Source organism: Gigantopelta aegis, chromosome 15 (genome assembly GCF_016097555.1).
Source record: "Gigantopelta aegis isolate Gae_Host chromosome 15, Gae_host_genome, whole genome shotgun sequence".
NCBI classification, from domain to species: Eukaryota; Metazoa; Mollusca; class Gastropoda; order Neomphalida; family Peltospiridae; genus Gigantopelta; species Gigantopelta aegis.
In genome coordinates this window covers 34,060,650-34,078,531 of record NC_054713.1, presented here as the reverse complement: position 1 = coordinate 34,078,531, position 17,882 = coordinate 34,060,650, and the positions used below count along the sequence as shown (strand labels likewise).

General features: G+C 41.3%; 1 protein-coding gene across 1 annotated transcript; it reads right to left on the bottom strand.

The window, feature by feature from the left end:
• Nucleotides 1-1,096: 1,096 nt before the first annotated feature.
• LOC121389780 lies at nt 1,097-17,475 on the bottom strand. The gene is made up of 3 exons (XM_041521428.1): nt 17,300-17,475; nt 12,062-12,154; nt 1,097-5,707 (listed from the first exon to the last, which is right to left on the bottom strand). Exons 1-3 carry the CDS (start codon nt 17,473-17,475, stop codon nt 2,830-2,832), a joined length of 3,147 nt encoding a protein of 1,048 aa, XP_041377362.1. The 3' UTR covers nt 1,097-2,829.
• Between the last annotated feature and the right edge of the window lie 407 nt (nt 17,476-17,882).

The window sequence follows — 17,882 nt, the reverse complement described above, 5'->3', positions numbered from 1 at the left end:
AATAAAATGTTCTACAAGTGTGAAAATTGGCTAAAACTAAATGCTTTCCTGTTTAAAACAGGTATAAATTGACACTGGAAGTTGAACAGTATCCACAAAATAATGGTTAGAAATGCATTTCGTATCATCAGAATCGACATCTCCAGATCTGATATTGCCAATAAATTAAAACATTTACAATGATTATGACACTCCACAATCAACAAACAAGAAAGCAAAATACTCAAACGAGCAATAACTTTGTAAATAAATAAAAACTTCAGGAAAAAACAACAATCATATAATAAAGAAAATCACTAAGTACCAGACTTGCAACAGTTCAGAGGTGTGAGACCCTTTTTTAAATAACAGCTGTAAAGTGTTTATCATAGTTTTAAAAAAACTTAGTAATTTTTCAGCATTTAGGTAAATTCAATCTACTTGGTAAAAATTTAATGCTGAATAAAAAAAAATCTGAATTCTGGTAAAAAGTTAAAAGAACTAACATCCCTGACAATATTTATGCATTCAGAATGATTCCATTTCCAAAACAAGGGACTCAGTTTACAAAGCTTAATCTTAACCTCTCTTAAAGGGACACACCCTAGTTTCAACCCGTGAAAATTAACACTACCCGGTAAGTTCAGTTAATCTACAAACCTGTAACACATTTGGATAACCGGCCTCGGTGGCGTCGTGGCAGGCCATCGGTCTACAGGCTGGTAGGTACAGGGTTCAGATCCCAGTCGAGGCATGGGATTTTTAATCCAGATACAGACTCCAAACCCTGAGTGAGTGCTCCGCAAGGCTCAATGGGTAGGTGTAAACCACTTGCACCGACCAGTGATCCATAACTGGTTCAACAAAGGCCATGGTTTGTGCTATCCTGCCTGTGGGAAGCGCAAATAAAAGATCCCTTGCTGCCTATCGGAAGAGTAGCCCATGTAGTGGCGACAGCGGGTTTCCTCTCAAAACCTGTGTGGTCCTGAACCATATGTCTGACGCCATATAACCATAAATAAAATGTGTTGAGTGCGTCGTTAAATAAAACACTTCTTTCTTTCATTTGGATAAAGTTATAACTGAGTGAAACCTGAGTCTGTGACTTTGAAATGGTGAAATATCCTCTAAAAATAGACTAAAACTGGACTCCATAACTGTTACTTCTCAGACGCACATGTGTTTTTAAAAATATGAGAAATGCATTTTGAGATATTAAAAATACCAGGATGACCATATACACTTCAAATTTAAGTGTAAGTATGATTTTAGTTTTGGTAGGGGCATGTTATATACACTTTGCTATATATCATCATCAGGATTTACTTTTCAGGGATATGGTCCACCTCACCCATAATCAAACTCCTACACGTAAGACTTGAACATTTTTTTCCGCACTAGTCTAATTTCTCGGACAACAGCCGCTCCCAAAACAAAAGCTTGCATTCAAAGGCTTGAAAATCATCACTGGGCTCCATCATCATGTGCTATAACCTATTCAACATTAACGCTCTGCATTTAACGGCCTGCAAAATTTCTTGGCACACACACTCTCTTCAAAACACAATCCTGCATCTTGGCCTAAAAACCATGACAATGGTCTATTTTCTTGAAACACAACCTCTTCGAGACAAAATCTGCCATTCAAGTCTGGAAGGTGCTGAATGTACATACATGTATCTGTTACAGATAATTATTTGGATTCAACTGGATGAAACCAGTCATGACAAGCTTTCAGCTATTTGTCCAATGCGTAAGACTGATACAAAATTTTGCATTCAAATTTGAAAAGCTGATATACATCTGTTACATGGAATTATCCGGATCCAACTAGATGAAACCAGTCATGACACAGCTTTAGCTATTCATCGTCCAATGCACAAAATTGATACAAAATCTTGCATTCAAGCCTGAAAAGCCGATATACATCTGTTAAGTGGAATTATCCCGATCCAACTGGATGAAACCAGTCAAGCTTTCAACTATTATCCCATATCTATTAACAGACTCACACACCTGTACATCACCAACTTATGTTCAAGCTTTCAGCTATTTGTTCAATGCATAAGATTGATACACAATCTTGCATTCAAGGCTGAAAAGTTGTTGTAAAAAATTATCTAGACTAAACCAATCAAGCTTTGAGCTATTCATCTCATATTCATTGTATCCATTCATCTCCAACGCTGCCTCAACTGTTACAGCTAGAGAAAACGAGCCGTGACAAACTTTCAACTGATCATCCCATTTCTGGGCATCCCTAACCCATTTTCAGTTTTCCAGCTGTTCACCGAAAGTCTAAAGATCACACTCATTTTCATTCAGTCTTCAAAGCAGCTATATTTTTACAATTAGAACCAGCCATGACAGGTTTTCAACGGTTCATCAATGTCTATGACCACTAGCCCTGTGTTCATACTGTGTCTAAGATCACTCATTTTCAGGCTGGTCTTCAAAAGCTGCTATATTTGTAACAATTAGACAGAACCATCCTTGAGAACCATTCAACTATTCATACTTCTCTATGACTGGACACAGATACTTATGCTTCACAAACCCAAGTTCAATCCTTCAGCTGTCTGCAAAGATGTTTACATTTGTTATAATTAAATGAAAAACCCTTGACAAGCCTTCAACTGTTCATACTTATCTATGACTGGACACAGATATGTATCCATCACAAACCCATGTTCAGCCTTTCAGCTGTTCATCCTGTGTCTTAATTAAGATCAGACTCATTTTCATTCAAGTCTTCTAAAGCTGATCCATTTGTAACAACTAGATGAAACCAGCCATGACAATCAATGGACCCAGATACTTATATGCTTCACAAACCCATGTTCAAAAGTTTCAGCTGTTCATCCCGTGCCTAAGATCAGACTCATTTTCATTCATGTACTTTCTCATCACCAGCCTGTGTTCCGTGTCCCCAGGAAAACAATTCTGACTCGGCGGGTACTGGAACCCGGCCATGTGCATCTGATTGATCCACGACTTGACGCGGTTCATCTGTGATGAATCAAAGTTGCTGTTCAGATGGAACAGGTCAGCGCCAGTCGTTCTAGCACTCAGCAGGTCGGGATTTTCCGAATACTTCACGTTGGAGGTCGCGTGTCCACGTCCATCGGGATTTACGTCATCATCCGGTACGTACTGTTTCTCGTATTTTGAGAAATTGATAACATTTCCCGAATATTTGACACCCCCGGGATCTAAAACTTTTGAATGAACTTTTTCGAAACTTTCGTAATGCAATGAATTGAGTTTATCACTGTTAGCGTTCAGGCTGCTGGGAGAGGGTTCCTTAGCTGCTGTGTTATTGTAATTTAGTTTCGTGTTTGTCGCAGTTGAGTGTGGTTGTGGGTAAATCTGGAATGATGTGGAAGCTCTGAGGGAATTGGGATTCTCGTATTTCGGTAATTCAGCTGGATGGCCTGCAAAATGCAATGGTGACTGAAAAGACGAAGTTGGACATTCGCTAACCGGATCGAGTCTGTGATCGGGTTTGTCTCTCTGAGTCGTCCTTTCGCCGTTCAGTGGCAGACTAGATGTGTTGCGGGCTCCGCACTCAATGGAACTGTCGTCTGAATAACTCTTCGACTGGTCACGATTACCATCGTGATTGTACTCATCACCAGCTCCGAACTGCATCTGGAACTTCGAAATGGGCTTCACCATTGTAGGATACTGAAGGTTTGCCTCCTCGGCGAAAAATTGACGCTGTAAGTTCGTTTGACCTGGAGGTGAAGAAGACCGAGTCTGATTTTTGTCCTGGTCTGTGAATTCCGACGTCTGTTTTTCAGGCCCTACCAACGTGTGCTCTTCCTTGACCAGATGATCTAACCCACGGGCCTCTACCATCGAGTATGGCTTCGTTTTTCGGAATCTCGTCCTTTTCCTCCCTCGTTTGAAATTGGAAGGAAACTGAGAGTACGTCGGCTTGGTCACGTCATCCTGCGGCTCGTGGTATATCCCGTGCTTCTTCATGTGCCAATTCAGTGCTGCCCTCTGTCGGCACGCGTAATTACATATGCTGCACTTGTGCGGCTTTTCGTCGTTGTGAATACGCAGGTGAACGGTCAGGTGTTTCTTGGCGTAAAACTTCCTGTCGCAGTTGGGCCAGGTGCAGGGGAAGAGCCGCAGTTTGAGATGGACCATGTTCACGTGACTGGTCAGACTGCGTCGGAAGGCGAACTTCATATCACAGCCTTCGTGCGGACAGAAGTGTTTCTTCAGCTTGAGGTGCACGGTGTTGTAGTGCCGGCGCAGATGGTCATGTGTCGCGAACAGCTTGTCGCACACACTGCAGGGGATGATCTTTCCGCGGTGGGTCAGCTGGTGCTTCCTGAACGACTGCTTGAGGATGTACTCGTTGCCGCACTGGTCGCACACGTACTTCTTCAGTGACTCCTCCACTATTCCGTGCACCTCGGCCAGGTGCTTCTGGACGTTGATCGTCACCTTGAACTGCTGCCCACAGATGTGGCACAGGGTTGTGTTGGGCAAAGGTGCTAACTGGTGCTGCGTCATCACGTGCTGCCGGAGTTCGGTCTTCGTGCGGCAGGTGTAGAAGCACATGCTGCAGCGCTGCGTCGCCGGGTGTTTGTCTGTCACGTGTCGGTCGAGGACCTGTGCGTCCTCGAACCGGCCAGGACACAGCGGACATTTGTGAGGCTGGTGCTCGAAGAGGTGCAGCTTGCCCTCGGCTTTGGAGCTGAACCTCCTCTTACAGGTCTGACACTGGAACGAGTCTGGAGTAAGTTTGAGCAGCTTGGGCCTGTCCACCTTGTAAGTCTTGCTGTGAGCTTCCCTGTTGGTGAAGCTTGTGACGTCATCATCCTTCTTGGAAACGGATGCTGATACTGCTGCTGCTGCTGCTGCTCTAGCTGATGCTGCAGCTCTGGAACGCTGCCATCTTGTTTTCCTGCCATCCATGGCTTTCTGTGGTGGCTTATCTACCACCGGTTTGGTCACCTTGATGCGTCTGCTGCGACGAAGCTTCCTTTTTTTAATAACTGTTCCGATTCCCTTCTGTGGACTCCAGTCAGAATCAGAGTCCTTTGCAACATCATCATTCTCATCGCCACCATCATCCAAACCCCAATCGCTTTGGGAAGACACGGCACCAGTTTCTGGAAAAGCATCGTCCCCTTCTATCGATTGTCCTGCCATATTTTCACTCTCTGAAAACGCCTGTTCTGCAGTCTCTTTCTTGCAACTCACCTGAAGCCCGTGATGGAAATCAGACCCTATGGGATCACCATCATCATCATCGTCACCATCCAAATTGGCCGAAGAAACATTACCACCACCTTCATCCTCCTCAGTGGCAGCGTCCAGATTTTCCAGATATTTCTTACTTTCAACCGAATCCACATCCTCGTCTTCCTTATCCTTCACTGTATTTGAGCCACAGCTGTTGAATCTTCCAAGGCAGACTCGAGGTTGCAGAGACCCATCCAGAACTGGATCATCCTTCAAGCAGACAGGATCACCCGACGAATATTCAACACTCTGAGCACGACCGCCCCCTGCAGACACTTTTTTGAAGGAGTACAAAGTTTTAGACTTCTGTTTTTCCTTCTTGGTGGTGATTATGGATCTCTTGGGAGCAAGGCTGACGGTTCCTATGCTTTCAGTGCTGGGGATTTTTGTCGGCTTCATGTGCCTGGCTTTCCGTCTGGATATGCGATTCATTTCATACTCATTGCTCGCCTGCAGATGGGAACTGCAAAAAAAAAGAATGAAAGGGTAAGTTTGTTTGTCTGTTTGTATTGTTTATCGACACCACTAGAGCTCACTGATTTATTAATCATCGGCTACTGGATGTCAAACATTTGGTAATTATGACCTGTAGTCTAAGAAAGGAAACCCGCTATATTTTTTTATTAGTAGCAAGGGATCTTTAATATGCATCATCCCACATACATGTACAGGATAGCAAATACCATGGTCTTTGATATACTGGCTGGAACAAGGGATAGCCAAACCGACGGGGATCGATCTCAAACTGGCGGTGATCGATCCGAAACTGCCGGGCATTGATCCGAAACTGACCGCTCATCAAGCGAGTGCTTTACCACCAGGCTACACCCCGCCCCAGAATGAAAGAGATACAAGATAATATTAAACATTTTAGGGCATGCAGTAATACTGTCATGTCTGATTTGTCTGACAGTACTGCACAACTGTATACACATATTACAGGCCTTGACCGTAACTTTTTTGAGTAGTAGCCCACCGGGCTACCAGGTTATGAAATATGGAAGCCCTCAGTAAAATTGGTAGTCCCATAATTTTCATAATTTTTAAAAAAGAAAGAAAAAAGAAAAATTGTTCATTTTTATTTAAATGTTTTAGATGTTTTTTTGTGTGTTTTTTTTAGATGCTTAAGAATCTTGTTGATTGCCGAGTAACTGGACGTACAAAAAAAAATCTAATAGTCCGGCACCAGGTTTAGACGTCTGGTAGCCCGACCGAGAAACCGGTAGCCAAAACACCCCGGCCTACCACTAAGGCTGAGCCCTGAATATTGATAGCTAAAATACATACTCCTAGAAAATATCATCATTATCAGTAACGTTTTTTTTAAGCCGAACTGATTACTGAATTTATGTAACCTGAATTTGAAAAGAAGGAAGAAAGGAAATGTTTTATTTAAAAACGCACTCAACACATTTTATTTACGGTTATATGGCGTCTGGCATATGGTTAAGGACCACACAGATTTTGAGAGAGAAAACCCGCTGTCGCCACTACATGGGCTACTCTTTTCGATTAGCAGCAAGGGATCTTTTATATGCACCATCCCATAGACAGGATAGCACATACCACAGCCTTTGATGTACTAGTCGTGGTGGACTGGCTGGAGTGAAAAATAGCCCACTGTGAGCGAGCATTTTACAAATATGAAAAGAAATCGCTATCATAAACATAATTTGTCATGACTCTCACCCAGGATATATACGTTGGTCAATCTAGCACTAATATGAAAAGTTAGTTTTATCCAGAATTGTTTTTAAGGAATAATTTTGATTTTACATTCAAATCTGAAATATGTAATATATAATCAATTAATATTTATGGTTATCATACTAGTTAGGCTAGCAATTACTTCATTTGAAAAAAAGCAGGAGCACTATCCACAAACTAAAACTTCAGATGACAGATCTACCCACTGACCTATATCCAGTTGCTAACAACAAACAAAGAAAAAAAAAAGTGTAATAGTTCTAGCAAGTTAATTGGCCAAATGAGACCAAATCAGAAGGCGGCTTCCCAAGATAACGGAAGGGAGATAATCCAGGCAAACCCCAAAAAACTATTTTAATAGGTAAATAAAAATATTTATAAAATAAAATAATTTTACGAAATTTAATCTTAAGACATTGGTTTACTGTATGGAAATTCAAGCTCACAGAGTTATTAAAAAATTTTTTTTTTAAATTCAGTATTTCGATTTTTAAAAATAAAATATTTATAATTTCAACAAAACGAAAAGAAAGATATAAAAATTCAGACTAAGCTTTGAATAACTAATAGTATCTGTAAAATTTATTGTTTATTGTAGCTTGATACAGCAAACAAAAGGTTTTATTTAATAAACTCAATGATTAATTAATCGTCAGTCACAGGTCAGGTCATAGGGATTAACACGCACATTCAGAGCAAGCTGTTGTACCACACGATTGTCATAGTTAAAGGTGTTGACTCCTTCATCCAGGACAGGACTGTAAAGGGTTGGGGTGGGTGGGAGATTAGCAACTCGACTAGGGTCGGAAGTGGGAGGGGGCATTTGTGGTGCTATTGTATTTGAATGTCCCGTAGGATTAAGTAAAAAAAAAATTTTTTTTTAATTTGCAATGGATCTTTTATATTACTACTCAAAAGAATTTAAGGGTCAGACGATATTTTCGACATTATTTTCTGAATGTCAATTATATTAGCTAGACCATAATGTCACGCATGGTATTGTTCCATTTTGACAAAAGTGGGTCTAAGCAACCCATAAATGAATTAAAATCCACTGTCATTGACACTGTCGACTAGTTCTAATGGCGAAAACATGCTTACATTTGCACGTAAATTAGGGCGAAAGCGAAAGGTCTGCTAAGTGCCCATAACTTGCTTTTTCACAAAGCGCTTCATTTGCACGCTTTGCATGTGTATTCCATGTTCCCAATGCTGAATTTCCGTATAATTGGAGCTTGCGTTCGTGTACGGTGCACACTCCAAATTCGACAATGGTACGACGTCAACTGACTATCGAAGATCGAGGAAGGGCTATTGCTTGGCTTCAGGATGGCAATACGCAAAGAAATGTTGCTCTGAGACTTGGTGTCAGTCAGAGTGTCGTTGGCCGACTGTGGCAACGGTACCAAGCAATGAATTCTGTTCGAAATCGTCCACGTTCGGGAAGACCCCGAAGTACTACAAATAGAGAGGACCGTTACATCACCAATATGGCTCTACGTCAACGCACAACCACTGCACGCCGATTACGTGACAATCTGCGGACTGAGACTGGAACTCGAGTGTCTGATCAAACCATACGCAATCGTCTGAGAGACAATAATCTACGCTGCCGTCGCCAGGCTGTTCGACCACCACTCCTACCACGTCACAGAACAGCCAGACGTCACTGGTGCACACTTCATCTGCGGTGACAACGTGTTCAGTGGGGTCGAGTGATGTTCACTGATGAGTCCAGGTTTAGTCTCCAGTTCAACGACGGTCGGGTTCGTGTCTACAGACATCCTGGGGAGCGCTTCGCTGACGTTAACGTTAGACAACGTCACCGGTTCGGTGGTGGCAGCGTCATGGTGTGGGGCGGCATCTCTATCCACCACAGGACCCCCCTCTATGTGGTGGATGGCAATCTGAATGGAATCCGCTATCTGAATGAGATTATCCGGCCGTTGGTTCTCCCAGGCCTTCAGCAGATTGGCGGCGGGGTAGTTCTGCAGGATGACAATGCCAGACCCCACCGCGCCAGGGTGGTAACGGACTTTCTCAGACAACAAGGTATCGCCAGGATGGATTGGCCAGCATATTCGCCTGACTTGGCCCCAATAGAGTACGCCTGGGACGAATTAGGCAGGAGAGTTCGGGATAACCATGCCCCTCCGGCCAACCTTCATGATCTGGGTCAACTTCTTATGGCAGAGTGGCAGGCCATTCCCCAAGAGTTCTTCAGACGCCTGATCAACAGCATGAAGCAACGATGTGTCGAGTGTATTCGCACCAGGGGTGGATTCACACACTATTAAACGAATGTTCTAATGTGTAAAATCCATGTTTGACAACCTTCAACTTTGACAGCATGTCATGTGACTTTCTTGTATACAGTGACATTTATTTGTGGGGTTTTTGTAAATATGGAACAATAAATTAAATTTTTGGTGTAGTTTACATCATCAATCTAATACACTCTGAAACTTATTTGGTTATAAATTTTTGACCCTTAAATTCTTTTGAGTAGTATATATACTTTCTTCACACACAGTTCACAATCTGAAAGATTTTATTTTTCACAGTATTTTAAAACTGGCACCAAATGTCTTGTGAGTACTGCAAAGCTTCTAGATTAAAGTAGCCCCACTCCTGTGGCTAGTGATATTAAATGCTGGGCTAGTAAATAACTAGTTGCCATGCCCGACAGAGCTTCTAGATTATAGTAGCCCCACTCCCGTGGCTAGTGATATTAAATGCTGGGCTAGTAAATAACTACTGTTGCCATGCCAGACAGGGCTTCTAGATTATAGTAGCCCCACTCCCGTGGCTAGTGATATTAAATGCTGGGCTAGTAAATAACTAGTTGCCATGCCCGACAGAGCTTCTAGATTATAGTAGCCCCACTCCCGTGGCTAGTGATATTAAATGCTGGGCTAGTAAATAACTACTATTGCCATGCCCGACAGAGCTTCTAGATTATAGTAGCCCCACTCCCGTGGCTAGTGATATTAAATGCTGGGCTAGTAAATAACTAGTTGCCATGCCCGACAGAGCTTCTAGATTATAGTAGCCCCACTCCCGTGGCTAGTGATATTAAATGCTGGGCCAGTAAATAACTACTGTTGCCATGCCCGACAGAGCTTCTAGATTATAGTAGCCCCACTCCCGTGGCTAGTGATATTAAATGCTGGGCTAGTAAATAACTACTATTGCCATGCCCGACAGAGCTTCTAGATTATGGTAGCCCCACTCCCGTGGCTAGTGATATTAAATGCTGGGCCAGTAAATAACTACTATTGCCATGCCCGACAGAGCTTCTAGATTATAGTAGCCCCACTCCCGTGGCTAGTGATATTAAATGCTGGGCTAGTAAATAACTAGTTGCCATGCCCGACAGAGCTTCTTGATTATAGTAGCCCCACTCCCGTGGCTAGTGATATTAAATGCTGGGCTAGTAAATAACTAGTTGCCATGCCCGACAGAGCTTCTAGATTATAGTAGCCCCACTCCCGTGGCTAGTGATATTAAATGCTGGGCCAGTAAATAACTACTGTTGCCATGCCCGACAGAGCTTCTAGATTATAGTAGCCCCACTCCCGTGGCTAGTGATATTAAATGCTGGGCTAGTAAATAACTACTGTTGCCATGCCAGACAGGGCTTCTAGATTATGGTAGCCCCACTCCCGTGGCTAGTGATATTAAATGCTGGGCTAGTAAATAACTAGTTGCCATGCCCGACAGAGCTTCTAGATTATAGTAGCCCCACTCCCGTGGCTAGTGATATTAAATGCTGGGCTAGTAAATAACTACTGTTGTCATGCCCGACAGAGCTTCTAGATTATAGTAGCCCCACTCCCGTGGCTAGTGATATTAAATGCTGGGCTAGTAAATAACTACTGTTGCCATGCCAGACAGGGCTTCTAGATTATGGTAGCCCCACTCCCGTGGCTAGTGATATTAAATGCTGGGCTAGTAAATAACTAGTTGCCATGCCCGACAGAGCTTCTAGATTATAGTAGCCCCACTCCCGTGGCTAGTGATATTAAATGCTGGGCTAGTAAATAACTACTGTTGTCATGCCCGACAGAGCTTCTAGATTATAGTAGCCCACTCCCGTGGCTAGTGATATTAAATGCTGGGCTAGTAAATAACTACTGTTGCCATGCCAGACAGGGCTTCTAGATTATGGTAGCCCCACTCCCGTGGCTAGTGATATTAAATGCTGGGCTAGTAAATAACTACTGTTGCCATGCCCGACAGAGCTTCTAGATTATGGTAGCCCCACTCCCGTGGCTAGTGATATTAAATGCTGGGCCAGTAAATAACTACTGTTGCCATGCCCGACAGGGCTTCTAGATTATAGTAGCCCGGGAGTGGGGTAGTGATATTAAATGCTGGGCCAGTAAATAACTACTGTTGCCATGCCCGACAGGGCTTCTAGATTATAGTAGCCCGGGAGTGGGGTAGTGATATTAAATGCTGGGCCAGTAAATAACTACTGTTGCCATGCCAGACAGGGCTTCTAGATTATGGTAGCCCCACTCCCGTGGCTAGTGATATTAAATGCTGGGCTAGTAAATAACTACTGTTGTCATGCCCGACAGAGCTTCTAGATTATAGTAGCCCCCCTCCCGTGGCTAGTGATATTAAATGCTGGGCTAGTAAATAACTACTGTTGCCATGCCCGACAGAGCTTCTAGATTATGGTAGCCCCACTCCCGTGGCTAGTGATATTAAATGCTGGGCTAGTAAATAACTACTGTTGCCATGCCCGACAGAGCTTCTAGATTATGGTAGCCCCACTCCCGTGGCTAGTGATGTTAAATGCTGGGCTAGTAAATAACTACTATTGCCATGCCAGACGGCTAGTGAACTTTTGTGTGTGTCAAAAGCTGCATTTAAGTCTACATGTCTTTTGTAAATATGAATATCCTGCCCCCACACCCGATTCCAGTCTAGGGTTTTTAAGCTCTATCTCCATTAGGTGACATATCCGATTATTCCTATTAGTAAAATTGTATTTACTTAAAGTAGGGCGAGTGAATTTTTAATCATGGCTAGTACAATTTTAAAATCACTGATCCTATGGCTAGTGGATTTTCATAACTGTTCTATAAGTGCTGCGTACTGTGATGCACTGTCCGACTGCGGTTCACTTTTCACCCTGTTCAGCTTAATTCCGGGGCCGTCATCTGCTGAATCAGTTTTCTGATTAGCATACCTAAAACAGAAACAAAAGAATCAGAGTGACTGTGTTTTAAAAAACAAAGAAATGAAACATTTGTTTAATGACACATTAGCACCCAAAATAGGAAGTTAAATTTTAATAATATTACTAAGCACATTGATTGATTTAATCATTACTGGGTTCTTGGATGTCAAACATTTGGTAATTTCTGACACTAAGACTTAGTGGAAAACAAAAAACAGAAAGAAAGAAATGTTTTATTTAACGATGCACTAAACACATTTTATTTACAGTTATATGGTGTCAGAAATATAGTTAAGGACCACACAGATTTTGAGAGGAAACCCTCTGTCGCCACTACAAGGGATACTCTTTCCGATTAGCAGCAAGGGATATTTTATTTGCGCTTCCCACAGGCAGGATAGCACAAACCATGGCCTTTGTTGAACCAGTTATGGATCACTGGTCGGTGCAAGTGGTTTACACCTACCCAATGAGCCTTGCGGAGCACTCACTCAGGATTTGGAGTCAGTATCTAGATTAAAAATCCCATGCCTTGACTGGGATCCAAACCCAGTACCTACCAGCCTGTAGACCGATGGCCTAACCACGACGCCACTGAGGCCAGTTAGTGGAAAACTTCAGGTCTCAAACTTAAAGAGACAGACCCTAGTTTTTAGCCTTCTGACTACTGCAGGTGAGATATCTTGCCCGACGTCATGCCAGTCGACATACTGTACACTGTATACAGTGCATTCCCCAATTCATATTTCCCACCATTTTGCACACGATACTCAACGGAAAGACTTGTAGAACAGGAAACAGAAGTCAACCCAGCTTCCTGTATCTTTAGGTTTTTGTTTTAAAAATAGCTTGTAATTTTGAGTTGAAAAAGTGGTTTTTAGCAAGTATTTTCGCTTGACAACAATGGCGGCACATTGCGGTAATTTTCAGGGATTGATAGCTGATTGTGACGGCTAATTTGATAATAAATTTGATCGTTTTACCAATAATGAAAATCACCAAATATTAGGATATGAATCGTAGTTAGTTTTAAAAAAAGAAATTCTGGTTAGAAAACCACTGTTATTGGAAATAATAGACATAAATACTGGACAGCTGGCCACAAATGCCGGTAAGTAAACACGACTTTTTTGATTTTTTGCCTAATTTTAGTCAACATTAACTGATCTAAATTATCATAAAACGTATAAAAATCCATGAAAATAATACTTATAGATTCAAATACGAACTTTATTTTATATATTTATAAATTATTTTAGTGAATATAAAATTATAAACTTGTACCCACTCAACATGGTTTTTGTCAAAAGTTAATCCAGCAGTCTAAAAGTTAAACATGACATATTTTTCACTATTGAAGCCATTTTTATAATTGTAACAATTTAAGTTAGAATTTTATTATTTAGAATACAGTGAAACCCTTCAATACCGGACATCCATGGGACCAAGTAAAATGTCCGGTTTTCAGAGGTGTCCGGTTTTCAGGGGTCTGCCTGGACGGAAATACCTTCCGTTCTCCATAAAATAGGGAAAGTGTTAAAGTGTTTTAAAACAAGAACAACAAGAATAATAATTAAAACATCTGCCATACCAGTTCATTGAGCTTATCAAATTTACATGCATTATTAAACCGCCGTTTATTCCCGCTAATATTCTTTTCAAACTCTGCCTTATAAACCTCTCGTTTTTTGATGATATCTCCAACTGTTGATTTGCCAATACTAAACTTTTCACTCAAAGATCTTAACATTGGTTTAGGTACACTTTCGAAACTTTTAATTATTTTGAGTTTATCATCGAGCGAGAGTTCAACACGGCGACGTTTATCTGGACGTTCCGTCATGTTGAAAATCGACATCTATTCGACTACGCAAAGCCAACATATACTTTTGCTTACTCTTTATTTCGCTAAACAAACGTTTAAAAAAAAACCAACACATTCACAGAATAGGAAGGCAGCAAATTAAATTCCCTGTTATTTGTGTCAATCTTTGAAGCAAATCATAAGACATGTTTGTGAAGGATCACATTTAAGACCTTAAAACACACTCGTAACTTAATAAAGACATCTAACCCAAACCCGAACTCCGCTAATGTTAACCATAATTACAACACAATCAATGTGTTTACAGTAGTTAACTCCATACCAAACCTTGCGATCAGTCCTTTTAATTGTTTATTGTCAAGTTGCTAATCTTGCCTGCTGAGCGGTACCTGTACTGTATGACGCGGTGATTACACTGATAACAGCGATCTCGAGCATGCGCATATTGCACTAGCCATCGGTGTTCACAGACAGGTGGGCGCCATATTGATTAGTATCGGTTTGATCGTCCGGTTTTCAGGGGTAGGATTTACACTAAGTTGACACATTGGGACCGAATTGTTTGTCCGGTGTTCAGTTTAGAGGGGTTTCCGGTTTAGAGGGGTAAAATATAGTGTTAAAAGATGTGTAAATCACGGGACCACGGAAAACGTCCGGTTTTGAGGGGATTCCGGTTTAGAGGGGGTCCGGTGTTGAGGGGTTTCACTGTATTCATTTTCGTACACCTTAAGTGGTTCTGGTCATACCGGTTTTTGTAATACCCCAAAATGCATTTTCCATAATTTAAAAAACGCATGTTCCTCTCTGAGAAGTAATGGTTATCGAAACAAGCTCTAGTTATTTTCGACGGTATTTCCCCATTTAAACATCACAGACTTTAGCTTCTCTCTGTTATAATCTTATCCAAATGTGTTTGCAAGTTTGTAGATTAACTAATAAACCTAGTGTTTATTTTCACTGGCTCAAACTGTGGTCTGCGCCTTTAACGATGGACCGGCCTCGGTGGCGTCGTGGTTAGGCCATTGGTCAACAGGCTGGTAGGTACTGGGTTCGGATCCCAGTCGAGGCATGGGATTTTTAATCCAGATACCGACTCCAAGCCCTGAGTGAGTGCTCTGCAAGGCTCAATGGGTAGGTGTAAACCACTTGCACCGACCAGTGACCCATAACTGGTTCAACAAAGGCCATGGTTTGTGCTATCCTGCCTGTGGGAAGCGCAGATAAAAGATCCCATGCTGCTAATCGGAAAGAGTAGTCCATGGAAGTGGCGACAGCGGGTTTCCTCTCAAAATCCGTGTGGTCCTTAACCATATGTCTGACGCCATATAACTGTAAATAAAATGTGTTGAGTGCGTTGTTAAATAAAACATTTCTTTCTTTCTTTAACAATGGCACCAACAACGATTTGCCATTGGTCAGGAGCTTCCAGAGCTTCTAGTGGCTAGTGATATTCAATGTTGGGCTAGTAAATAACTATTATTGCTATGCCCAATGGCTAGTGACAAAAAAAGGTAAAATGTTGCAGTCTATTTTGTAAATATGAATATCCTGACCCCACCCCAAACCCCAATGTTAGTGTTTTTAAGCTCTACCTCCCTCTTTAGGTGACATATGTGATTATTAATATTATTTAGTAAACTTGTATTAACTTAAAGTAAAACAGGGCTAGTGAATTTTTAATCACTGATCCCATGGCTAGTGGAAAGTATAAAAATTCTTGAAGCCCTGGGTTGAAGGTACAATTTTTGGTTTTATATTTGTTGCAAAAGTTACCCATTTAAAATTGCCGCAGCCAGGCTCAAAATTGCTGTCAGCAAGCATTTTACCTCTGGCAAAAACATTTAAAAATTGCTGTAAGTAAGAAATTCTTAGGTTCGAGTCCTAAAACCTGATACATTTTTCATTAGCAAGGGATCTTTTACATGCACTTTCCACACTGAACAAATATCAAAATACTGAAATTTCGGAATTGAAAAATGTTTCCTGCCATTTAGTAAAGCACTAACAATATCTAGCAATATATATATCTGATGAACGCAAAATAGCTGAGAAGAAGAAAGAGATGAGGGCCTTATGTATGGAATTTACTTTTATTTAGATGAAATTAGCGTGCTAGACTTAACTCGGGCATGCATTTAAAGCTGAGAATACCGAAAATACCGAGTTTAATAATGCTGTGCCAATTAGTTTTTGCCAGTCAATATCACAAGTTGGGAGATTGTTTTCCTGTTGTTCCATCAAACCAGGAATTACTGGCCATAACACCCTACTTTTTCGGTTCCATGCCTTGTGATCATGGAAACCCATCAGAAATGTTTTTTCTTAAAAAATAATTATATATATATATATATATATATATATATATATATATATATATATTATTTTCGTTAAATAGTCGTACTGGATATAATAATTATGGGAATTTTTTTTCCGGTTCCTTGATGTTACCGACAAAGCCATGAAATCCAAGGGCCTGGATTTATTTTACATATATAGTCACATATTACATGTACTTTGAGCCAGTCATATTTGATCACAGCTTCTAGATTATGGTAGCCCCACTCCCATGGCTAGTGATATTCAATGTTGGGCTAGTAAATAACTACTATTGTCATGCCCGACAGATACTGAATTATTTTATTTTTTTGGTCAAATGTGGCAGATAAGTCTATTTTGTAAATATGAATATCCTGTCCCCACCCTAACACCCAAATGTTAGTATTTTGAAACTCTATCTCCCTCTTCAGGTGACATATCTGATTATTACTATTATTTAGTAAAATACTAAATAATAGTAATAAACTTAAAGTAAAGTAGGGCTAATGAATTTTTAATCATGGCTAGTAAATTTTTAAAATCACTGATCCCATGACTAGTGGATTTTATAAAAATTCTAGAAGCCTTGATTTAATCTGGCAGGCAAAATTCACAGCTTACAGAACCAGCAGGTAATTGCTAATTAACCTGGATTGCCACCAATTATGTAGGGGGGGGGGGGGGGGGGGGGGGGGGAGTGTCCCACTACTGAAGACATATAGTCAATTCTCCAAGTAACAGACATAATCTGTTATAACCATTTCGGGATCCACCCCCAACCCCCATCCTGAGATCCTCTCGGACAGTTGGGGATATTGCCAACATACTAATTTAATTTTTACCCATTTACTTAATGGCATAACGATAAGAAAAAAAAAGAAGCAAAGTGTATTATTCGCCACTCTGGAAATGAATGCCACTGCGTGTGGAAAATTTGAAGATATTTCAGGATTTCTGATTTATTTTGTTTTTGGTCCGATTTGTTGTTGACCCTTCAAAAGGCGTAGGCTTACCAACTATTGATCAACAGCTCAGCAAGCGACTCGTGCTTGCAATTTAGCTGTTCTCTTAAATTGTTCCATCGTTTTAGCTGTAAACCAAGTTGCACATGATGTGGGCAGTTTCCCAAGGAACAAACAGGCCCAAAAGGTTCATGGCTTGAAGACGGAAGTGGGTCTGTCATCTCCATTTTTATTTTACTTCTGCATTTAATTTTCACCAAGCAGTGCGCACCACTTTGTCAGTACAACTGGCTACATTAGTGATAAAATACACGTGCACAAATAAGAGGTCCTTAAAACGCCAGATGCATGTGCAGGGGGTGGAGTCAGAGGTCGAATCCCACCTGCTCAAAGCAAATTTTCTTTAAAAACATATATATTTAATGGTTGGGGGTAAATGCATGACCCGAACCCCTCCTAGATCCTCTCTTTCACAATTCCCTGCATTTATAGTGCCAAAAACGCAGACTGGACGGCCACTCTAGAACACCCTATAAACGTTGTTTGCCACAGTCCATATAATCCCCCCCCCCCCCCCGGCTAACATTCCCACACAGTACACGCCTGTTAACAATGTCCCTAAAAATTAGGGTGT

Bases quoted from the DNA above. Each gene is read 5' to 3' on its own strand.
- LOC121389780 (XM_041521428.1), bottom strand. From the start codon at position 17,475: ATGGAGATGACAGACCCACTTCCGTCTTCAAGCCATGAACCTTTTGGG. The intron at 12,155-17,299 runs GTAAGCCTACGC...TTTCTGTTTTAG, and splicing joins GAGCTGTTGATCAATAGTTG to GTATGCTAATCAGAAAACTG. The intron at 5,708-12,061 runs GTACGCAGCACT...TTTTTTTTGCAG, and splicing joins CAGTCGGACAGTGCATCACA to TTCCCATCTGCAGGCGAGCA.